Raw genomic sequence first — 25539 nt, forward strand, 5'->3', positions numbered from 1 at the left:
AAGATAAGTAATAATAAATAATAATAATAATAATAATAATAATAATAATGTGGAGAATAAATAGATAGAATAGACACCAAATATGAACAACATAATGTAAAGTGCAGCGTGAACAGTAAATTGCCCAAATAATTTAAATAAATAATAATAATAAATAATAATAATGTAATTCAGGCAAGAGGTGGGATACACCCTGGACTCGTCGCCAGCCAATCACAGGGCACATATAGACAAACAACCATTCACACTCACATTCATACCTATGGACAATTTGGAGTCGCCAATTAACCGAGCATGCATGTATTTTGGATGCTAAACAAGCAGTCGAACGCAAGCCAAAATATTTTTTTTTCAAAAAAGTTTCACAAAACTAACTGGGGTACCAGTGTATTTTGAAAAAAACAAAAAAAAAAAAAAAACACAGTTGCAGTCTGATGTGTTGTATTACACGGGGTACAACCTGGACTGGTCGCCAAACAATAGCACGTCACATATAAACAAGCAAAGTCTCACACTTACACCTATGAATCTTCTATTAGGCTAACGTGCATATTTTTGGAATGCAGAAGGAAGCCAACCAGCACATAGAAAACCCACCAGTGCACGGCGAGAACAGAGATTGGAACCTGGCTGTACTGACCGTGTAGCTGACACAGCTAGACCAATTAGTCCACCGTGCAGCCTCTGTAAAAATGCAGAAAATTTTATTACAGTTATTTTGTAGTTGAGGATTCTTAGGCCTCTTAATTATGTACAGGGTGATTGAAAAGTAACCCCCTCCCGCCCCATTTCTAAGTACTCTCTAATTGATTTCTGAGTAATAATTCTTCCAAGAAATGTACATGAAAAGAAAGTCTGTTGCATGGAGTTTGATTTAAAATTCAACATGGGCACCAGCATTTGCTGTTTCTCAAGCTGCCTGGGAACCACATGAACTGATTTCATAGATTTCATTCATTGATTTAATTATAAAATAGATTTAATCCCCATACCTCATGAAACGTACACAAAAAATATTGAAACAAATATACAACAGATGAATACATTTATGTATTTGGTAACTTTTTAACCCTTTAACACAAAACCTGTCACAAAAAATCTACTCCAAAACTGCTATATCTTTCTTTGTTCTTTGTGACTTAATCACATGCTTCCACCCACACACACACACACACACTGATGCACACACAGAAAATGGGTTTTGCCACTGACTATAGGAGATGAATGGTGAAGTGCTCACAGTAAATGAGGTGATTTCCGTGATGAAATAGAGCGATAAAAAGGCACAGGAGAAAGTGCATTTCCTCTCGCTTTCACTCTCTGCAGCTCTCCTGCTCTGCTGGGTGACCATTCATCATGACATCACAGTGATGGAGGACACATACACACAGACAGTAGATGAAGTGGAAACTCAAATCATTTTGAGTAAATCATGTTTCAGTTCAGTGTTAAAATGGGTTTCCAAACAGCCCACCCCCAGCAGGTGACCTTGAAGCGATGACAATGTTTGAGGAACAAACATGCAGTATATGTTTCCTCTTAATTCCAAAAGCATTTTGAGGTCAAAGGCAATGTCACAGCGGTAGTAGCTCTTTTTTTTATACTGCAGTAAAGGTGGAAATGTCAATCGACGGATAGGTCACGTCAAAGCCATTTTCTTTCTGTAAATCCAAGATTCAGTTTCTAGGATGAAGTGTATGTTATGTCATGTGATCCTCCTCTGAAAAAAATCTTAAGCCTGGTTGGAAATTACATGCCCAGATCACTCATTTGTTATGTTGCATTTTTGGTAATGGTTTTATTTCAGTTGAACATGCATCAGATTACAATTGAATGCATCACATAATCAGTTCACAGTTCCACATGTCCAAAAGGAGTAGGAAGAAGCAAAGCTTATTAAGTCCTACCCCTCCATCTGGTACTTTTACAATCAGTAACTGTTACATTTGTTCACTTCCTGCTTTCCATAATACAGTTTAAGGTTTTTTGTTTTGTGTTTTGTGTTTTTTTTTAATAATGCACCTTGTACCGAAGTACGAGGTGATATGAGCATCCAATGACATAATGGGTACCATAGTAAGTGTCAATATAGTGATATATATAGCACATCATGACTGGTTCAAGACTCTTCATCCTTGTACAGTAAAGTCTTGTTATATCGATATTCTCGGGAGTCTGAAAAAATACCGATATAACCGGACTATCCATATATCCGATCCTGCGCCGAACTGCATTAAAAGTGGGCGGATCTTTGATATGGCACGTAATTTTCTCCTTGAGTTCATGGATTGCGTATCTAGCATGCTTTTGGACTACAATACATTTTGTACTACAGTAAATAAAAATAAACTTACGCTGTAGTGATTACCGGTTACCGGGACATAATTCACCCCGGAACTATCGATAGGGAAGGTGTTGCCACCCGGAGGGGTAGGCGCGAGGGACGGGTGTTTTCCGCTGTGTGTGCTGCACTCTGGTGGTGGAAGTGTGAAAAATAAAGTTGACTGGAAGCAGCCGTTCGCCGTGTTCTTTTTTGGTATTGAAATCCTTAAGCAAAGATTGATTTAAGCTGCTTTTGTATCGATATAAGCAGACCAAATTGGCTGGCGGGAGATGAAAAGGGCATCGTAGTAACCGGATTATCATAATAACCGGGTATCGTACTAACGGAGCTAATTATATCATAAAAGACTAGAAATTTGCCGGGAAATGAAAATAGTATCGTAATAAGTAGTAATTCGTTTTAACCAATATCGATATAACGAGACTTTACTGTATTTAGCAAACATCAACTGCTTGTATTGTTTCTTGAATTGGCTCATCGTTGTGCATTGTTTGAGGTCCTTACTCAATCCATTCCATAGTTTGATTCCACATACTGAAATGCTATGGCTTTTTAACATAGTCCTAGCATAGAAGTGTTTCAAATGTAGTTCTTCCCTGAGATCATATTTCTCCTCTCTTGTAGAGAAGTATTGGATGACATTTTTAGCTAATTGGTTGTTTTTAGCCTTATGCATTATTTTAGCTGTTTGAAGATGAACTATATCAGCAAGTTTAAGTATTTGTGATTTTAGAAATAAGGAGTTAGTATGTTCTCTGTAGGCGGCATTATGAATTATCCTTACTGACCTTTTTTGCAGTACATTTAGCGAGTGAAGATTGCTTTTATAGTTATTAGCCCATATTTCCACACAATAAGTAAGATATGGTAGAACCAGAGAGCAATAAAGAGTGTGGAGTGATTTCTGATTGAGAACAAATTTTGCTTTGTTCAATACTGAAATATTTCTGGCCACCTTATGTTGTATATTTGTAATATGAGGTTTCCAGCTCATATTTTCATGTATTGTGATCCCCAGAAATGTATTTTCCTTCACTCTTTCAATGTCCACACCGTCTATTTGTATTTGCTGGTACGTGTCCTTTCTGCTGTTACCAAACAGCATGATTTTAGTTTTACTTAGGTTCAAGGACAATCTATTATCATCAAACCATCTTTCTTCTCTGACCTTTGTAATGATTTCATCTGTACTACTTTTTTTTTTTTCAAATAATAATTAATAAATAAACAATTGCTGTTTTGTGGTTGGCTATGGCCTATTATTAGTAAAATTAATATTGAAAAACAAGTTTATGTAGTATTCTGGTCACTTCATAATCGCATACTCCCTCTAATATTTGAGTGTTGTTTTTATCCTTTGTCATGTGCAGTGTCCTTGGGATTTTAGAAAGGCAAATAAATTATAATGTTAATTTATATTACCAGGACTCGGTAATGTTATATCGGGTAATGCCCGATTTTTTTCTTGATAATGAAAACCAATATTTTAAAAAATGCTGTATAGGTGGACATTTTAATGTTTACATGGCGATGACGACACCACATTGTGTTTACATACAGTGCAAACCCACCTCCTTTGTGCTTCCCACAGGCTCTTGTGTCGCTGGCCGCTTTGACAGGACTGAAGTTGGCGAGTTCCTCACGTTAGCCTATGAGACGCTATCTCTGAGTCATTCAGTGAAACACAAATTTGAAGGTCTTGACGGTCTCGCCAACTCGTCAATCTTTCTCGGGAGTGAATTCAGATTTCTTTGCTTGACTTTCATTTTAGCCGCGGCGCTGCCAACTTGATATGAGTGGGTAGACAGAGAATCACATCGATGCCGGACGCCACACTCATGGCATGTAAGAAATGTCCTTGGATAAACAAACATAGCTGCTTGAAAGGCAGCTACTCGTGGCGATGCTGTTAATTCCACGACATACACTGTACATACATACAGTAGACACACAGATTGTTTATTACTCTCCAATAGAAAATCTAATTTCCAGCAACTCTGCAAAAATGGGCTTCCATATTTTATATTTTCCGCCGTGCAAAAGATGACCTCATCAAACTGACTTTCAAGCATGTAAACAAACGTGGATGGCTCGGAGCAAGCTGGCGTGCTACGATATGCCGCCTAGCCTCACTAGGAATGTAACAATTCCCAGAAGTAAGGCGCTGTGTGTGTGTGTGTGTGTGTGTGCTCGATTAGGAGAGTCCGTGGGGACGTCCGTGAACATGCTTTTTCATCTGATATCAGATACATTTTTAATCGTATATGCATTTGTTAGGTAGATTACTTTTCCTCTTCAATTTTGCATTGGATTTACACTCTGTTGGAGACCTCCAGTCGTATGACGGATTTGAACTTTTAGCCTTTCAAACTCAAAGATAATAGGATATTATATTAAAGGATATAAATTAACATTAATATCTATCTGTACATCAAATTTCATTAAAATCTGGTGTGAAATATGTTAATTTTGATGTGGTGGAGGGGTGGCCAGGGCTGCATTTTGGCCTCCTCATAGACCATATAGACATTTAAGGTAGAAAGTTTTTTCCACCCCTATGTGAATAATGGTCTCACCTTGATTACCCCAATGAAAATGTTCTGTCTCCGCCTCTCCTGCTACACTAAGGGCTAGCCTTACATAAAAGTTATGACTCTTTGTTTTATTCCCTGGACTTTTGGATGATTAAAAAATGTGAATGGCTTTTACTTTTAAAACATATGTCACAGCTTAAGCCTAATAGCAAGTGTGTATTAAAGCTAATTGCTGATGCTATATCCATAACATCTGTTATGTAGCCGCAACAATGCCATAGCCTGCGCAGTGTGATGTAGACAAAGAATAATAGGAGTGTAAAAGAGACTTTAGGGGTGTTATTGCATGTCTAAAGGGCTCTAATAATGTTAAACCTGTATTTACAATGATTTTTGATGCTTTAACTATGAAAATATTCAGTTTATTCGTATTTAATTCGTTTTTGCGGAAATTCACTTTCACTTTGGTCTGCAACCACGATAAAAGAAGGACGGCTGTATGGCGTTTTGTGCTGGTGGTTTGCATCAAAATCAAAATGCAAAAAAAGAAAACAGGAGCAAGAGACTTCATCAGTTTATTGAAAATTGCATTTAAACTCAAACAGGTTGTTTACCAAGTTAATACCAAGCCTGAACCCAGCCCTCACTGCCGAGGATGGGGCCCTCAGTCAAGAGCGATGCCCTCTGCAGCTTCTCCACCGAGCAATCTGGCAATGTGTAGCTCTCACAGATGCCGTCATATAGTTATTGGACAGCAGTCAGCATCCATAAAGGCTTTTATTTAGGCCAATGGGGCTGCTAATATAAAATAGCAGCCACAGCACAAACAAACTCGATAGAGACAGTTGAGTTTTGTAGTTGTTCATTTGGTACACTTACATAATCCTATATAAAATATGTTTCAAAAGTCATGCTTATCATAATGCTTGCAATGTTTATCTGTAATTTCAGTCTGGTGCAGTTCTACTCTAAAAATGATAAAAAATGATAGATTGTGTGGCTTTGTACCCTGACTTGTGAACATACAGTAGCTACTGTTGATATCATCTCCACAGACCATAGATATTATCAAGACAGACTTATGGAATGAATAATGATCCTGCACGCACAGAGACCCTTTAAGTGACTAAATTAGATTTTCATGTTAATATTCCAGTTGAATGTACTTACCTTAGTCAAGTTTTACTCCAGTGCCCCATGCTGTTCTTACAATATAACGACACAACTTCCTGAGCCTCTTTCAACTTTCAGCCGAATGGAGGGTTGTCACGTCCTATCATTAATCTCTGTCTGTCCCCTGAACACTTTGCCCTTGTGGAGGTTACACACATTACCACACACACGTGCATCATACAACTCTTCTACTGCTCACTCATGAAAAAAAGATGAGAAAAATGGTGGACCTGACGCATGGCAGAGTGCGCTCCCCTTATGTTGCCCTGTTCTGCACAGAGTTCGCACCTCCCGTCGAGGATGACAAAACGTATATGCTTGGGCTGAGATGACAGAAATGACCTTAATATTAAGAATTTAAAAAATACGGATGGTGACGTAATGCAACATTCTTAAGGAGAGGTAGGCAGAGTAAGACATGTAATGGTAATGGTAATGGTAATGGTAATGGTAATGGTAATGGTTTTATTTCATGTGAACATGCATCAGATTACAATTGAGTGCATCCCATAATCAGTTCACAGTTCCACATGTCCAAAAGGAGTAGGAAGAAGCAAAGCTTATTAAATCCTACCCCTCCATCTGGTACTTTTACAATCAGTAACTGTTACATTTGTTCACTTCCTGCTTTCCATAATACAGTTTAAGGTTTCTTGTTTTGTGTGTGTTTTTTTTAAATAATGCACCTTGTACCGAAGTACGAGGTGATATGAGCATCCAATGCCATAATGGGTACCATAGTAAGTGTCAATATAGTGATATATATAGCACATCATGACTGGTTCAAGACTCTTCATCCTTGTATTTAGCAAACATCAACTGCTTGTATTGTTTCTTGAATTGGCTCATCGTTGTGCATTGTTTGAGGTCCTTACTCAATCCATTCCATAGTTTGATTCCACATACTGAAATGCTATGGCTTTTTAACGTAGTCCTAGCATAGAAGTGTTTCAAATGTAGTTCTTCCCTGAGATCATATTTCTCCTCTCTTGTAGAGAAGTATTGGATGACATTTTTAGCTAATTGGTTATTTTTAGCCTTTATTTAGCATTATTTTAGCTGTTTGAAGATGAACTATATCAGCAAGTTGAAGTATTTGTGATTTTAGAAATAAGGAGTTAGTATGTTCTCTGTAGGTGGCATTATGAATTATCCTTACTGACCTTTTTTGCAGTACATTTAGCGAGTGAAGATTGCTTTTATAGTTATTAGCCCATATTTCCGCATAATAAGTAAGATATGGTAGAACCAGAGAGCAATAAAGAGTGTGGAGTGATTTCTGATTGAGAACAAATTTTGCTTTGTTCAATACTGAAATATTTCTGGCCACCTTATGTTGTATATTTGTAATATGAGGTTTCCAGCTCTATTTGTATTTGCTGGTGCGTGTCCTTTCTGCTGTTACCAAACAGCATGATTTTAGTTTTACTTAGGTTCAAGGACAATCTATTATCATCAAACCATCTTTTTAGTGTGACCATTTCTTCTCTGACCTTTCTAATGATTTCGTCTGTACTCCCTACAGAACAAAATGCAGTGGTATCATCCGCAAATAATACCAGCTTTAAGTCTTTCGTAACTTTGGAGATATCATTCATGTACAAGTTGAACAGTTTTGGCCCTAGTACTGAGCCCTGGGGAACTTCACACGTAATATATTAACTTGCAGATGTGTATTCTTCTACGTATTGCTTCCTGTCAGCTAAGTAGCTTTTGACCCAGTTCAGAACTAATCCTCTTATTCAGTACCTTTCTAATTTAGTTATTTGGATGTCATGATTGATTGTATCAAAGGCTTTTGTCAGATCCATGAATACTGTTTTGTCAGATCCAACTAAGAACCATATAAGGACATCACAAAGGGGCAGTTTTACCAGTTTTACTCAACCCATTCCATAGTTTGATTCCACATACTGAAATGCTATGGCTTTTTAACGTAGTCCTAGCATAGAAGTATTTCAAATTGAGTTCTTCCCTGAGATCATATTTCTCCTCTCTTGTAGAGAAGCATTGGATGACCAATACTATACCAAATGTGTACCACAGTGCCTCAAACAGAAGAACTTAGATAGACTTTATTGATCCACAAGGGAAATTGATTGGTTACAGCAGCTAAATGTAACCGGAGGAGTTTGTTGGAGAATGCGTTCCCCTGCACCTCTATTGTACGATGGGATGGGCGGGTGAGGTCATCCATCATGCAGAGCAATTTGTCGTGTCTCTCACTGAGTACCGATAACTTTGCGGCTTTCCGCGTCAATTTGTCCATCAGGTTTGTGTCCTTTTTGCTGGTGCTGCTCCCCCATCAAACCCCGGCAAGATACAGGGCACTGGCAATCACAGACTGGTACAAGATCTCCAGCAAGTTGCCGCACACACTGAAGGAGCTAAGCTTCCCCAGGAAGTAGTCTACTCATGCCCTTGTTGTCCTTCCTATCCAGTCTGCAAGAACAATCTGTATTATTATTATTTTTAAAGCTTTCAGTTATAATACGCACAACATGAATATGAACACAACACTTTTGTTTTTGCTCTCATCTTTCACAAGCCTTATCTTTGAACACATTTTCTATCTTGCATAGCCAGCATACTCCACGGACACGTAACCCATTGAGCATGCTTGGGATGCTCAGCATCGGCCGCTTTCAGTTTCTTCCAATCTTGCACAGCCATTGAAGAGGCACCTGTGAAATGGCCGTGCTGTCTAATCAGCATTGTGATATGCCACACCTTTGAAATTATGAATAAATTATGAATGCTAACACAGTTATAGACGAATGTGTGAACAATATTTGAGAGAAATATTGCGTACAGTATAGAAAAAACATTTTAGATCTTTGAGCTCATCTCATGAAAGGTGGTCACAATAAAGGTAAAAAGAACATTACACTTACACTTATGTATTGCGCTAGAATGTCTCATCACAACATAGCAGCGCTTTATTCATCGGGTTCCAATGCAACAAAAGGAGACAGTCATAGTGTTGTTTGTCGTTCAGTGTGCGTCATATGAACCAATAAATTAGTTTGTATGTACGTACGTATATACAGTAGGGATGTTCCAATCAGGATTTTATGCTGCCGATACCAATCCCATTAATCGGTGAGTGAAATCGTTCGATACCATAGACATAGACATAGACTTACTTTATTGTCATTGCACAACAGTGAAATTGCCAATGAAATGTCGTTGCCTGGCTCCCGTGTAATAAATAATAAATAATAAATAATAAATAATAAATAATAAATAATAAATAATAAATAATAAATAATAAATAATAAATAATAAATAATAAATAATAAATAATAAATAATAAATAATGTGGAGAATAAATAGATGACATCAAATATGAACAATGTACAGCGTAAACAGTAATTTGTACAAATAATTTAAATAATTTACATGCAATCACATACATGCAGTGTAAATGTTTAAATATACTACTGGCTATATTGGGGGTCACCAAGTTTTATTTTTTTCTTTTCAGAGATACTTTTACAAAAATGAAAATGCCCAAGAGATACAAATTTTTTGTAAGATTTATTTTCATAGCTTATTTCAAGCGGGTGGCACGGTGGTCCAGTGGTTAATGCGCAGACCTCACAGCTAGGAGACCAGGGTTCAATTCCACCCTCGGCCATCTCCCTGTGCATGCGTGGGTACTCCGGTTTCCTCCCACATTCCAAAAACATGCTAGGTTAATTGGCGACTCCAAATTGTCCATAGGTATGAATGTGAGTGTGAATGGTTGTTTGTCTATATGTGCCCTGTGATTGGCTGGCGATCAGTCCAGGGTGTACCACGCCTCTTGGCCGAAGACAGCTGGGATAGGCTCCAGCACCCCCCGCGGTAGAAAGCGGTAGAAAATGAATGAATGAATAAAATGCTGGTATCCACAACTGACGTTTTCTATCTCACAATTTATTTCTAGTCTTCTCACATTATGAACGTGAACATTATAAAACCTGAATAGAAAGCAGGCATGCGCTGCCTTTTGAAGCCAACTCCCTCTTCTGTGCCTGCAAAATCAGTGTCATATCAGTGTGCACGAGGGCAATTTCAAGCGCAAAACATCCTCCTGCACTAAAAGTGCTACATGGTGTTTGCATACTCCCAATCCTTACTGAGGCGGTACTCATCCCTAAATTTTGCCCACGTTCACAAGTACAGTACACAGTACAGTACACAGTACAGTACACAGTACATGTCTTTAGCAAGACAAGCTTATTCTGAATGCTGCAGTGGGGGCGGAGCTGATCGGCGGAGGGGATACCATGTCGATACCATTCTTTTTCACTGATATTGGCGAATCTGTGGCCAATCTACAGGTTCACCCCTAATATACAGTATAGATCAGGGGTGTCAAACTCATTTCGCATCGTGGGCCACATACGGCCTAGGGAGATGTCAAGTGGGCCGGACCATTAAAATTATACCATACTCTGCTATAAATAACCAAAATATCATGTCTTTCCTTTGTTTTGGTGTAAAGAAGCACAAGAACATTAGGAAAATATTGAAATTTAATGAACTATCCTTTTACAAAACATTTCATGAAACACCTCATATTTCCTTAGACAAATGTGCAATTTACTTTTATCATTCACAAATATGCATTGCAACTGATCCCACTGATTGTACAAAGGCACAAAACTTGAATTGGTACTGAAAAATATAGTAATGAACTTTAAGATTAAATGAGACTTTTAATGAAAGGGATTTTTAAACCACTTACACATACGCATATAAAATCTAAATGTAATCCCTGCGTACACCTTACAAACTAAGGAGAGCAGCATTTTAAAGGTGTTAGTCTAGTCTGGACTTGTATTTGTTCTTGAAACTTGGCCTCTTTTGGCCTGTACAAGTGCATCAACACCAGGTGTCATGTCCTGACTAGCTGTCACTTTCAGAATGTCATTTAAGTGCTTGTTTGTGAGCCTTGAACGCATTTTTGTTTTATTGATATTCATCACTGAGAAAATTTGTTCACAAAGGTAGGTTGTCCCAAACATGCACAAAATTTTAGCAGCCAGGGCTGTTAATTTGGGGTACCCTGGTGGTAGATACTGATAAAATCTGTCCAGACCTACAGAGGCAAATTTGCCCTTCAAATCTGCATCACACTGCAAATCAATTATCTCTAGCTGAATTTCGACCGGCAGATCAGAAGCTTTAACTGTGAAAGGTGAGCGAAAAACTGAAAATTCTGTCTTAGGTAGTTAGGTAGCTGGCTTTTACCGCTGCTTCACTGACTTCTCGGCTCTTGATGAAAGTTGACTGCTGTTTCCTCAGACCCGCCAGCAATTCGTTAATCTTATCTCTTCTCAGTTGTCCTTGCAAGCCGTCATATTTTTTGCTGTGATGAGTCGTAGTGGCGTCGAATATTATATTCCTTCAATACTGAAACTTGTTGCAAACAAACCAAGCACAAAGGTTTTCCGTGCATCTCTGTAAATAAATAGGACGTGGTCCATTTTTCTTTGAAAATTCTACACTCCTTATCTACTTTTCTCTGTTTGGATAACGACATTTTGGCTAATGAGGGTGTAGCGGAGAGGTAGAGACCAAGGTATTAACAACGTCGTAACAAGCAGCAGATGGCGCATTGATACCGTCTGCTGTTTTCAGTCTGTCTCAGTGATGCGGCTTGTCTTCTACTCTGATGGAAAGAGTGCGCCCCTTAGCGGATAATCCATGAATTGCAGCGAATTAAAAATATTAATTCCATGTCTTTTATGCATTTTTTCCACTTTCAAATTATCCTGCGGGCCTGATCGAACCTCCTTGGGGGCCGGTTCCGGCCCACGGGCCGTATGTTTGACACCCCTGGTATAGATTTTATATAGAAGTCAGTCTAGTCTGCCTGCCGCTGGAGTTTACTACATCCACACCCCGTGATGACAGGGATCCAGCACTAAGTGAGTAATGACTTTACCAAGTCAAATTTGGCCCTGCGGCAAGATATAATTAATATATATGAAGGATGTTTATGCTAAAAGCTCTGCCAGAACTAAAGACAAGGTTGGAGCTTTATGAAGATGTGTTCATGTCACTGAAAGGTCAAAAAACTTTTGGTGCAGTATATGTCCTAAAGATGTCATTACCTTGTCCAGTGTTTGTTAACATTTGACACCAGATAATATATGTCACTGCCAACAGCAGGATTTTTTTTTCCATCCACCTTATCTGTGTCCTGCTGTCACTGGCATTTAATTGCATTTGATATTTAAGCGCTAGAGCAAATCGCATTTAAAATGTCTTCCTCTTTCTGTGCTGATGGCATATTCTATACCGCTCCCTTGTTTCCATAGCTGTCCTTCAGACTGCATCGAATGTCAGTTGCTCGGGGCATCCAGGGTTGTGTCTCAATTATACAAGTTGAGGATACTTCAGTCGGTAAGGAGATGATAACATCTTTGCAGGCTGGGAAAAGGCAGCATGCTTATGGTGCTTCAGTGAATAGAAAGGGCAGCGATAGAAGAACCAACGATAAGCTATAGATGATTTGAAGTTTATGTGTAAAATTTTTGTGTCACATTCAGGAAATTTTTAGCTTATAACTTCTTAAACAGTGAACTTTTTACTTTGTGTAATTTACATTTACATCTATAGCTTAAAAAGATGCTCCTTTGCAAAAATATGACCAATATTAAGGGGTAATTTCATTTATGGTGTTTATTATAAAGGACGGAAGGGAGTAAGTCACTGTTGATGGACTTCATGTCAAAAAATGTGAACTATCCCTTTAAGACAAGAGTTGCAATGCTGTCTTGTGTTTTTACACTTGTTGTGGATCTTAACAACACCCCATATGCAATCTCAAAGCTCAGCTGCAACACCTAAAACCTAATAGATTGTCCGCCTGAGAGTTGCATTCCTTGTGCTATGACTCGACTAGAATAAAATACGCTGCCGATATCCTGGTCCGACAAGATAAAGTTCCTCATTCGGGAAAAAGAAAGGGCACCAAAACTTTTTAGTAACCTTTTAACTTGAAAATGTTCTCTTAGAATGGTTTGTTTTGTCTGTCCAGGATGGTTAAAAAATAAAAAATAAAACACCACTCATAGTGTGAACGTGTATTGTAGCAGAACTCTTGATTTTGTCAGTTCCACAAATCTCTTTACTTTGTTCACTCAGTTTTTAGATGATAAAGCAATACTTGGCTTGCAGCAGAGAGACAACAGATGACCTCGCAGAAATAGAGATTTGTGCAGTGATGCAGAACTAATCGGCAAGTCAGACCAAGCAGATGGATCGCAATCCAAGGGCACTCGGTCGTCTCAGGCGAGCCACCACTCGTGTTTCCTCTGTTGCGTGTATATGTAACACACCGAGCCTGTGGTTCCATGTCGTAGACAGTGAATACATCTGTGACAAGGTCTCAGGGTGTCTGGAGTTGAACAGATGTCCATGTTACTATTTCACTGTATTAGAATATAATACAATATTGATAAATTGTCAGGGAGGGTGAAAGACAGGGTTAAAAGGTCACTGGCAATCTATGAGGAGTCCATTATCAGATGTCTAAAAAATGTATGTCTGAGCCACCTAATTTTCCAGGCTATATGTTTTATGCCTTTCCTTCAGATTGATGAGCATGGGCTCCGTTAAGGTAGTTTGCTTTACTAAATACTGAATCAATACATGTTTTTACCATGGACAATACATATTTTCCACACGCATATTCAACATCACAAAGAACCTCCATACAATTTGAACCTGGGCTCATACTGAATCTGTTGCAGTACCGGTGCAGCTACCGGATGCATTCCGCAAGACTGAAATCCCAAATAGGGAAAGTCAGATGCTTCAAGTTCAAACCTTCCCGGTGCATTTCAAAATTATATCAGTCTGAAAGCACTGCATTACGTCTCTTTATTGCCTGTACACTGGCAGTAGGTCGGAAATCATTACCGGTACTGCAGGGTCATCAAGTCATCAAGACGACGAGAGGCTCATCTTGGAAGTGGAAAACGACAGCATTTTGTATGTTTGTATGTTAAAATTAACATGTGAGAAAGACTTATCTTATCACGTAGGTTTTTCCTCCAGAGAAAGTGAATTAGTGTGATAAAAGTTAGTAGTGTATGAATGTTTTTTCTATCCATCCATTTTCTATGCCGCTTATAATCACTATAATCTATAGTTGCGGGTATGCTGGAGCCTATCCCAGCTGTCTTCGGAAGAGAGGCGGGGAACACCCTGTAATAGACAAACAACCATTCACACTCACATTCATACCTATGGACAATTTGGAGTCACCAATTTTCATATATGGCCTGCAAGGTCCGAGTTCGATTCCACCCTCAGCCATCTCTATGTGGAGTTTGCATGTTCTCCCTGTGCATGCGTGGGTTTTCTCCGGGTACTCCGGTTTCCTCCCACATTCCAAAAACATGCTAGGTTAATTGGCGACTCCAAATTGTCCATAGGTATGAATGTGAGTGTGAATGGTTGTTTGTCTATATGTGCCCTGTAATTGGCTGGCGACCAGTCCAGGGTGTACCCCGGCTTTCGCCCGAAGACAGCTGGGATAGGCTCCAGCACCCCCTGCGACCCTCGTGAGGATAAACGGTAGAAAATGAATGAATGAATGGTTTCACTATTTTTCAGAGTCAATACCAACATGTTTTTCTTGTCTGGTGTGAAATGTGTCAAAACACTGAGAGTGCATGCCAATATGATGCAGAACCACAACCTTACTATTAATGAGAAGGCTGGTCGGGTATTCATGGATTGTATTAGAGACATATAATTTGATGTATGGAAGTGGTCACTACAAATGTTTCGGTTATTTGGAAATGGCAAAATCGACATTCTTGCACCCCTGAACCTCCATGGGAATGCTAAACCCTAGACATAGAAGCTTAATATTTCCGAAATGTAAGCTGAGGACATGTTGGAACATTACAAACAGTCTGTATGGAAGAGTCAACCTCTCCTTATCTTCAGCTGTCCTCCACTTGGTCTCTGGGGTCTCACGCATGCCTTGAATGAGGATGCGGTGACACTGATGCAGGACACCTTGAGGGTGAAGCAAAATGTGGATCACCTTCCCTGTTTGCGAGCTTACTCCTTACTCATTGTTTATCTATGCAGGTATGCAGTAAATATCCATTGTAGTATTTTTTTTTCTTTAATTACAAACATAGTCCTCCAAGAATTAAAATGAATGTAAGAGTTTGCTGATAACTTGAACCAGTCATCTGAAACAAACACATGCTGCACCTTCATAATGACCCTCTTGACAAAGCCAGGTGTTCTGATGCATAAAGCAAAGCAGGATATGTATCAGGAGTCTAAAACAATGAGAACCAAATGTCACCACCTGCTGTCAATGATATTGTCCATATCACGACTGGCTGGAGACAGTTGAAATATTAAGAAAATGAATTGCTACAATATGGATAAATGTTTGTTTTTTACAGTAGCCCCGAATCATTTGGGTTGAAAAAAACGGTTTTAGTTGAGTCATTTTGTATGTACCCTTTTGAGCCAGACGTGTTCCTATTTGATAATGCCTAAACTAGAGAAAAAAAAAAAAAAACTTGCTAGAGTATATTTAATTTGTGAGTCAGCTCGCCATGACAGTCCACACGTAGCATACTTCAACCGATGCTTTGCTTCCAGAAGATATTTCATTAAGAAATAAATCATGGCTGGATCGTCTAAGGCAGGGGTCTCAAACACGCGGCCTTCAGGACACTAGTTTGAGGCCCCCGCCTTGATATGAAAGTTTAATGTTAGTGCGGCCCCGCGCAAGTTTGATATGGATGCTGTATGGTATCATGTACCCAGAAAAAATTATTACGTTTGATTAATGTTCATGTTAAAGGTTAAATAACTGTTAATAGTTATCCTCCCTATCCGTGTGGAAGTGGTAAGTTTTTGGCTATTTAAGTTTAAAGGAAATAACTTGGAGGCTACCGTTTAGGTCGCTAGCTCTCTAGTTTGCGAGTTAGCATGTGTCTCAAGACCCTGCAGTTGCGCAATATGTTGTAAATAAAAAGAGTATAAATGTGACTATAGTCGTGTTTTGTCATGTCTACAGGGCTCTAATAATGCTTTGTTCATTTTAATCTGAAAAAAAATAATTTGTCTACCCACCAACTATATGTGGTTTCTTAATTTTTAATTATTTGCCGTTTTATTATTATTATATTTATTTATTACTGATTGATTGATTGTGTAGAAAAAATAAAAAGTAAGATATTTGAACAGTGGAATGTTTCATCAGAGCTTTTCTTGTAAAAAATCGTAACCAAAGAAAGTTTATTCATTTTTCTGTTTTTAATAAATGCTTTTTTTTTTTTTTTTTGGAAAACCTGATGCGGCCCAGCCTCGCCCAGACCCTAGCTCCAGTGGCCCCTAGGTAAATTGAGTTTTAGACCCCTGGTCTAAGGGCTCTAATTTTTTAGACGAAGCGTGGCGCACCTGCCTTGCGCCGACGCAGTTTGCAAATTTCGAGAGCGTCATAGTCTAGCGCAGAGCCACGCACCCACGCCTCCATCCCTCCTACTAGCGCAAGTGGAAAAGAGGGTGGAGAGAAGGCGCATCATTCCACTGTGATTGGATGATTAAGGGGAGGGGCGGGACGGGCGATCAGGTATATGAAGAAGCAGAACCACGGAGATGAGCGATGAGTGGAGCCTATCGTGTGCTTTTTTTTTTTTCTGACAGATTTTTCACTTCTAAAATGTTGATTTCGAGGGATTGTAGAGTCGGCCCCAGTTGGCATCATACTTTCAGCTGCCGTCAGGTTGAGTTTCCATTATGCGTGACCCTGCGCCACCTTGCGCTGCACCACCAAATTAGAGCCCTAAGTGTCAACAAGTCAATTCTGATTTGCTTGTAAATGTGTGTAGATGTGCAATCAGCAATCAGCTATGCAAAAGCATTTTGGTAAACATAAACATGATTTGACATACGGAGGCACACTGTTATACATTCATTAACTTTACACACACACACACACACACACACCCGAGCACCTGTCAGCCCGGTAAACGCTTCTGCCCCATCTGTCAGACGGACTCTGTCACACTTTCAGTCGTCATACGTGTGAACGTCTGTCAGTATGCCGTGCAGTGAATGGCAGCTCGTGGCGAGTGTTGCAGACTGACAGCTAGATGAAACCTCCCCTACCTCACGCTTGTCCTAACCCATGAGCTGCTTTCTTCTAGACATGGCAAGTTGCAAGCTCCTTAGCAGCCTCTGATCTTCTACAGCAAAATGATCTTTTCTCTCTGCACATCTTGAAGGACAATGCTGGCCATAAGTAATGCTGCTTTCTAAAAGCTCTGTATAATTAAATGGATTACCGGTAGTTGGTCTTTTTCTCCTCTGAATTCAAGAGAAGATGTGCTGCATCAGAGTGGGGTGAATAGCATGCTGATTATGTTTTTAGGTCGGTTGTATTAGCAGCCTGGAAGGATGAGGGGGTTTTGTCATTCTTTTGAGCTATCTGACGTCTCTGCACACCTCTCCATGGAGACCAAAACTCCTTCATGAAAATCGCTTGGCCCAAACCACGTAAAAAAAATAAAACCAGTGCTCTGTTCAAATAAGAGCCATGAGAAGAGTCTGAAGAAACACAGACTTACTTTGATCGTCAATATGGGGAAGCTGTGTGGATGTAGACATTTGACACACTCAGTAATGACACTCAGTAATTCACATTTAATGTGAAAAATGACTGTAGTGTTCAGCTGAAAAAGTAAAACTGCATATTTTTTTGTTGAAAAATAAATTAAGATAAATTTAATAAATTTAGTTGCTTAAATATGTTGTACAGTATCTTGTTTGTAATTATGTTCTACATCAAGGGTGTCAAACTCAATTTACTTGGGGGGCCACTGGAGCTAGGGTCTGGGCAAGGCTGGGCCGCATCAGGTTTTCAAAAAAAAAAAGCGCATTTATTAAAAACAGAAAAATATACAAACTTTTTCAGTTCTTTGGTTCCGATTTTCTACAATAAAAGCTCTGATAAAACATTCCACTGTTCTCAAATATCTTAATTTTTATTTTTCTGCACAAAATAAGATGAAAAATAAATAAACAAATCAAGAATAAAGAAAATCAATCAATCAGTAATAAATAAATATTATAATAATAATAATAAAACGGCAAATAATAAAAACTTAAGAAACCACATATAGTTGGTGGGTAGACAAATTATTTTTTTAGATTAAAATGAACAAAGCATTATTAGAGCCCTGTAGACATGACAAAACACGACTATAGTCACATTTATACTCTTTTTATTTACAACATATTGCGCAACTGCAGGGTCTTGAGACACATGCTAACTCGCAAACTAGAGAGCTAGCGACCTAAACGGTAGCCTTCAAGTTATTTCCTTTAAACTTAAATAGCCAAAAACTTACCACTTCCACACGGATAGGGAGGATAACTATTAACAGTTATTTAACCTTTAACATGAACATTAATCAAACGTAATAATTTTTTCTGGGTACATGATACCATAAAGCTTCCATATCAAACTTGCGTGGGCCGCACTAACATTAAACTTTCATATCAAGGCGGGGCCTCAAACTAGTGTCCTGCGGGCCACATTTGGCCCGCGGGCCGCGTGTTTGAGAAATCTACATTGTTCGATTTTTGAAAGTGAACATAAAAGTGAACATAAAAAAGCCATTGGAGGTCTGCCTCATTTTTGGAAGTGACTTCATCCGGGCAATATTGCTCAGGTAGACAAGCATCGTGTTGTATGAGACAGAGGGTGTTTACTGGTTTTAGCTAAGATTTGACTGATGTATCAACAGTTTTTGAGAAGCGTCCACAGAGGTGGGGCGAACCACGGCCTACAACTGGTGGAGTAATGTCAGCTCCCGGCTGCGGGATCACTGCTGTGGTTGGCCAATGTGCTCAGTTGTACTTTTAAACTTGCAACACATGTATTCCTCCTCCGGCTTGCACGTGCAACTTGGCTGTGTGCAAGGTTCTCCTGCATGGCACGCAGAAAATCATATCCATTCATTCATTCATTTTCTACCGCTTTTTGTGGGAGGAAACCGGAGTACCCGGAAAAACCCACGCATGCACGGGGAGAACATGCAAACTCCACACAGAGATGGCCGAGGGTGGAATTGAACCCTGGTCTCCTAGCTGTGAGGTCCGCAGAAAAATCATATCCATTTGAATATTCTTCCCTACAGGCTTTGCGTGCTGTCTGTGGGTTGATTATCTTGCAATTTTTCCTATTTTTGTACGTATTCCTGTCCTGTTAATGCCCGAGCTGCCTCACGGGTGCTTATTGTAGACCCGAGTTTCATTGCCGCATCCATAGCTCAACTACCAAACTTGTTCCGCACATGCGCTTTGAAATGAGTGACTCGAGTGACTCGGGTACCTAATTAACTTCAATGAGTCGGTAAAAAGAATTGAGTTTCCCATCACCGGTTGACATCTCAGGGTTAGTATAAGAATGTGATCAGTTTATTCATTACTAGACTAATGCAAATCCATTATCGTTGTAATTAGTCATTATTATGCTACTCTCTTATGTTACCTGGGATCAAGAGGGAACAAGATTATGCATGATAATACAACTGTTCCTCACTATCTGATTTCATTAAATGAGAAATTGATGCTGTACGCTGGTATTTAGTTGATATTTTTCAATATATTCCATGTTTTTATTTATTTTTTTTAATTCTCACTGTCATTTACTATTAGCGGATTAATTCCACTAAAAAGAGGGATTATGTGAACATGAATGAAATATCAAATTTGCAAGTGTGTTTATGTATGCGCTCTGTGTCACACTCTGCCAGCCTCAATTATCACGGCTCATAATTGTTGAGTGAGATTAATTTCGGTGTAAATAAAAATAAAGAGGGTGACAAAGGGAGGTCAAAGAAGAAGGGGAATGCAAATTGGAGGGGCAAATCACTCTACTGTGTGTCAAGATCACAGAAAACAAAATTACATACAAACATGCTGCAAAGCATTAATATTTTACAAAACAAGGGAAAAGCAACTGTGTTTTTATAGCGAGGTAAACTAAGATTTGTTTGTATTCCTTTCTCAATGTGGTGCAACAGCAGAGGAGCATCAAAGACATGAAAAGAACTACAATCTGTCAGAGGAAGTGATTTTTTCCCTAAGTCGATGGTTGTTAATACGCAAAGGTTACCAGGAGTCATTGTTCCTGTTGAATAGAAACATGCTTGTGTTAACTTCCGTACAGTAAGTGGGTATGCAGGCGCTCGCTGTCTAATCTGTCTGAATTGTCACATTCAAAGACACACAACATCCTGTCCACAGACACACACTTTGACACAAAGGGGCGGTACCACCACACACACACAAGTTCTATCATGTCTTATTTTTAGCTGTTCTCCAGTCCTGACCTACATCACTGCATGAATAAAGCAGCAGAGATGTGGAAAGTGAGGAATGGGGGAAGTGAAGACACGGAACAGACACACCCTGGTAGATTTGAAAAAAATGACTCCATGTGTGAAATGACAGCAGACCTCGCCCCAGGAGAGAAAAAAAACACAAACACACATAATACAGTAGCTTGGTACTGCAAATATTGAGGTGCCTCATCAGTTTTGAAAGATAATGAAAACAGACATATTTTTATTCATTGAGGACATTATTATGTTATTGCATGATGGATGAGTGGTTAGCATGTTGGCCACACAGTCAGGAGATATTGTGTTCGATTCTCCACTTGGGCATCTCTGTGTGGAGTTTGCATGTTCTCCCTGTGTGTGTGTGTGGGTTGTCTGTTTTTTTCCCCACATTCCAAAAACATGTTCGGTTAATCGGTGACTCGAAAATTGTCCATAGGTATCAATGCATGAATGAGTGTGAATGATGTTTGTCTATGCCTACACAGTCGACTCTAGCTAGCTGACATCACACACACATCACTTCCCAGGCCCACACTTTAAAGCAAACATTCATTCATTTTCTACTGCTTATCCTCACGAGGGTCGCAGGGGTGCTGGAGCCTATCCCAGCTGTCTTCGGGAGGGTAGGAAGAGGCAGGGTACACCCTGGACTGGTTGCCAGCCAATCACAGGGCACATATAGACAAACAACCATTCACACTCACATTCATACCTATGGACAATTTGGAGTCACCAATTAACCTAGCATGTTTTTGGAATGTGGGAGGAAACCATCCCTTATGGTATAATGCTACATGGTAATGGTTTTATTTCGTTTGAACATGCATCAGATTACAATTGAGTGCATCCCATAATCAGTTAACAGTTCCACATGTCCAAAAGGAGTAGGAAGAAGCAAAGCTTATTAAATCCTACCCCTATCAGTAACTGTTACATTTGTTCACTACCTGCTTTCCATAATACAGTTTAAGGTTTTTCTTTTGTTTTTGTTTTTTTTCATAATGTACCTCGTACCGAAGTACAAGGTGATATGAGCATCCAATGACATAATGGGTACCATAGTAAGTGTCAATATAGTGATATATATAGCACATCATGACTGGTTCAAGACTCTTCATCCTTGTATTTAGCAAACATCAACTGCTTGTATTGTTTCTTGAATTGGCTCATCGTTGTGCATTGTTTGACTTCCTTGTGCTGCAGTCTTTCAGACGTTGCGGGTTCAATTACTGTCTAAATCCTCAACACCCAGTCATTCCCACCCCTGTAAAAGGGTGTAAAAGCAAGTCAAATAAATCGTGCGATTGAGTTTAGTTCTCACAAACTTACAGTATTTGGTCTACTGCAGGTCTTCCATGGCCTGTGCCTTCCCCTGTAGCTAAGCCTGTGGCAGTTCTCAGGTCCCCCTGGTCGGCAATACACCCGATTTGCAAACTGAGTTCCTTTAACCTTCACTAAAGTTTCATTAGTTAAAAAGTACTACACAGTAGCTACAAAACCGCTGTGTTTTGATTTCTTTTAAAACTGCCTGTTTGTGTTAAAAACCTAACAATGAGGGTGTCGCCACGTGTTTCCCTTCTGTCTAAAAGTAAGACCATTGCCGTTGCATCTGGTGTCTGAAACAAGTCACAATTCTAAAAATTACCTTTTTCCCCTCTTGTTAGCTGTTATACAGTCTAATAACTCAATGCATTGTCACTCTAATAACTTCAGGAAACACACACACCCACCATGATACACACTCACAGCACAATCAGGGTTGTGAAACACTTAGATATGACTCGTGGGAAATTACTGGGAGACACACAATAAATGCATTCAATAAATGCATTGTTCTCACTCATACCAGCTTTAATTGTCACTTTCACTTTTCACGCACACAGACTTAAGTTTCACTTTCTAGAGCGGTGCGGCAACTGCTGTTTACACTTTGTGTACTTTCATTCTGGACTCTTTTCTCAATCTTCATAATTAATGATAAGAGTCCTGCGCTGTAACCAAATATATTGCTCTCTTCTTTTAATACATGAGGAATCACTTCTTGAGATCGTTAATTAAAGATGTTTTCTGCCACTCGTGATGGCTGGGGAGTTGAGTCTCAACATTGCTCTTCTGTGTGATTAAAGCAATTGTCTTGAAGCTGTTCGAGCTACAGCCGCTTTCCTCATCAGCTGCCTGATCAGCCTAAATTGGGCTTTAATCCACTGTGTCTCTTCTTTTTGTTCCCAGATATTGATGAGTGTGCAACACAGATGCATTACTGCCAGTCCAACACGGTGTGCGTCAACCTGCCTGGAAGCCATCGCTGTGACTGTTTGCCAGGCTTCACCCGAGTGGATGAATTTTCCTGCACTGGTATGTCTGTGTGGTGATAATTTCGGGTTTCACATTCGACAGTGAGTCAATTTCCTGTTCAGCTGGGCATGCACAGTGGGAATTAAGTTTGCGGCGTCATTTTGAAATGTCGCTTTTGAGTGATCCCACTTTCAAGCCTTGTCTCTCATTTGCTGTGCAATTTACATGGGGAAACAAGGACGGAGATTAACCGATCACATGCTTTTCAGACTTTGACTTATTTGTTGTGAGTTATGTGAAAAATCAAGGCTACAAACTGAACTTAACACCTACGAAATTTACAACAATTTACAACATTGCCAAACCACACAGTACAGTTGTTAGTTTGGCATGGAATCGCAGTAAATGCACTGGTTCAGAGGAAAACCACATCTCTAAAATTGTGTGCCTAGCCTTAACCACACACAAATATCAATCAATGGCTGTATACAACATATTTGATGTTAAAACCCAATGTATAGTTTTGCATGACTGGTGCCATTTAACAATGCTGTTATTAAAATAGATGCTGTTGTATAGAAAAGTGAATTGCGATTGGGACTGTGAAATACATATGTGTAGTGGAAGAGGTTCAACCTACCCACAGGACCATGTATGAGTCTGCAAGCCCCTTGGGACTCCCCTTGAGAAGTTGCTACTTCATCATAAGATGTTACTTGTCTTTTTTTAAGATTAGAAGGATAATTTTAGCCATGAAAGAATGATATATTGATTACAAACAGCTATCTCACAACTTAGGATAGCTTATACTATAGACCGCTTTTGTAAACTCCGTAATGTGTAATGTTTGCCAACAAACTCAAATATGTGGTTAAAATGGTAAAATGATGAATTTGCGTTTATTCTGATAAATTGGTGCTGTTTTTGGTCGAGTGGTTAGCGTGCAGACCTCACACCTAGGAGACCAGGGTTCAATTCCACCCTCGGCCATCTCTGTGTGGAGTTTGCATGTTCTCCCCGTGCATAAGTGGGTTTTCTCCGGGTACTCCGGTTTCCTCCCACATTCCAAAAACATGCTAGGTTAATTGGTGACTCCAAATTGTCCATAGGTATGAATGTGAGTGTGAATGGTTGTTTGTCTATATGTGCCCTGTGATTGGCTGGCAACCAGTCCAGGGTGTACCCCGCCTCTTGCCTCTTGTAGAAAATGAATGAATGAATGAATGGTGCTGTTTTTCTTCATTTTGGGGATCCGCGATCTGCCAGTCCTTTCATATCAAACTGACCCACCAATCTTATCTTCCTCTGCAAAGGTCTGAAAGTCAGCCAATGTCCCCTTTTGCTCTCTCTGACTGACAACTTAGTAATCAAGCTAAGGTTAAAGCTAAAGCCAGCTGGAGCAAAGAGCCAGGCAGTGACCCGCTGTTAGCACTTATGAGCTGTGAAAAGAGCAAAGCTACTACGAGGAAAATTATGGGGTTTGTGGCATTGGACGACCAGCCATTGTCGGTCACTGTGCACTTTATGTTTGGTAAGAAGCTCAAATCAGGTATGCAGTGTAACCTGTGGTGTAAGTTTTATTTGTTTTTTTAAATTTGAAAAATAAAAGACGAAAAGGAACTGAATATAATTCAGTTAAAGGGGACCTATTATGCTCACTTTCCAACCCTTTGTATTGAGTTGTGGACTCCTATAGAGCAGCTACACACAATAACCCGCACAGAAAACTTTCTAGATCTTCCAGAATGTGCACCTATTCCAGCTGTATTTACTTGGATTTGTGTTTCCCACCAAAACGATCAGTTTAAATTTATTCCAACCACAGCACGCCTTCGGGTACACCCATTCCACTGTTGCTGGTCACACTCCCAAAATACTTCCTGACTGCTGCGAACAACACTTTCTAACTTAGTGGGTATATGACTTGATAATAAATGAATAAAGTGTTTGGAGAACTAATTGAAAAGTGTTAAGGAGATCTACTGGCCGGAGACCCCCTGACTTATCATGTATGAGTAGGCACTGCTGGTGCTCGTCCAACCTCACCTGCCCGAGGAGGAGCCCTCATTGCTGGACAAACTTTGTCAGAGGCACCTTTGAAAAGCCGGATGTCTACAGACAATTATAAAGACAATCTTGGCACAACATCGGTAGTGGAAATGTGGTCATTACATTTTTTTGCGGGACTACCGTGTTCCTGACAGTTCTCATCACCTTCGTGGACGGACATAAATACACCTTTCCTGGCCAGAGTGCGCTTCTTCTGGCTTCAGTTTGGTGGATTTTTCACTTTCATGCTCACACAAACAGTCCTGTGTGAAATGTGGTTGAAAGATGAAAATATATTTGTCTTGCTCAGAATCACCTCCTACAATAACTTCTGCCTGAGCTTGTTTCGTAAACAGAAAAGCATAGATTGGGGGAGGGCAGAGAGCGAATCTGGCTTCCAGCCACGCCCATATAAGGAAGCCCACTCCTCTGTGATGTCACAAAGGAACAGTTTTACAACGGCATCTGAAACCGAGTGTTTTGAGCCATCCCAAACTCCTTTCAGGGCTCACTTCTGAATAAACAAACATCATTATCTGAATACATTCTAACTACATTTATAGGTCAGAAAAGTGGACAAAGCATAATAGGTTCCCTTGAACGCTGCCGTGTACCTTTCATTTTTTATTTATGAGAACTATCTCATGTGGAGTTAAAACAACCGGTTTGTATTGTTCAGTGTATTTCAACAAAATAAGATTGGAACACTGAAGGTGAATGTTGTTACATATTTTAACAAATAATATTTATC

The 25539-nt window shown here is 39.6% G+C and overlaps 1 protein-coding gene across 2 annotated transcripts in view; it reads left to right on the forward strand.

Moving 5' to 3' along the window:
* Positions 1-25539, forward strand: part of LOC131139865 (protein kinase C-binding protein NELL1-like) — a 237854-nt gene that overhangs the window by 140048 nt on the left and 72267 nt on the right. For both annotated transcript variants that reach the window (XM_058089792.2, XM_058089793.2), the window contains exon 13: positions 22674-22799. In XM_058089792.2, the coding sequence (XP_057945775.2) occupies positions 22674-22799 (126 nt within the window). The remainder of the gene's footprint in view (positions 1-22673; positions 22800-25539) is intronic.

The sequence above is a fragment of the Doryrhamphus excisus genome, linkage group LG13 (genome assembly GCF_037039965.1).
Source record: "Doryrhamphus excisus strain RoL-2023G ecotype Guam linkage group LG13, RoL_Dexc_Guam_v1.1, whole genome shotgun sequence".
Lineage (NCBI taxonomy): Eukaryota > Metazoa > Chordata > Actinopteri > Syngnathiformes > Syngnathidae > Doryrhamphus > Doryrhamphus excisus.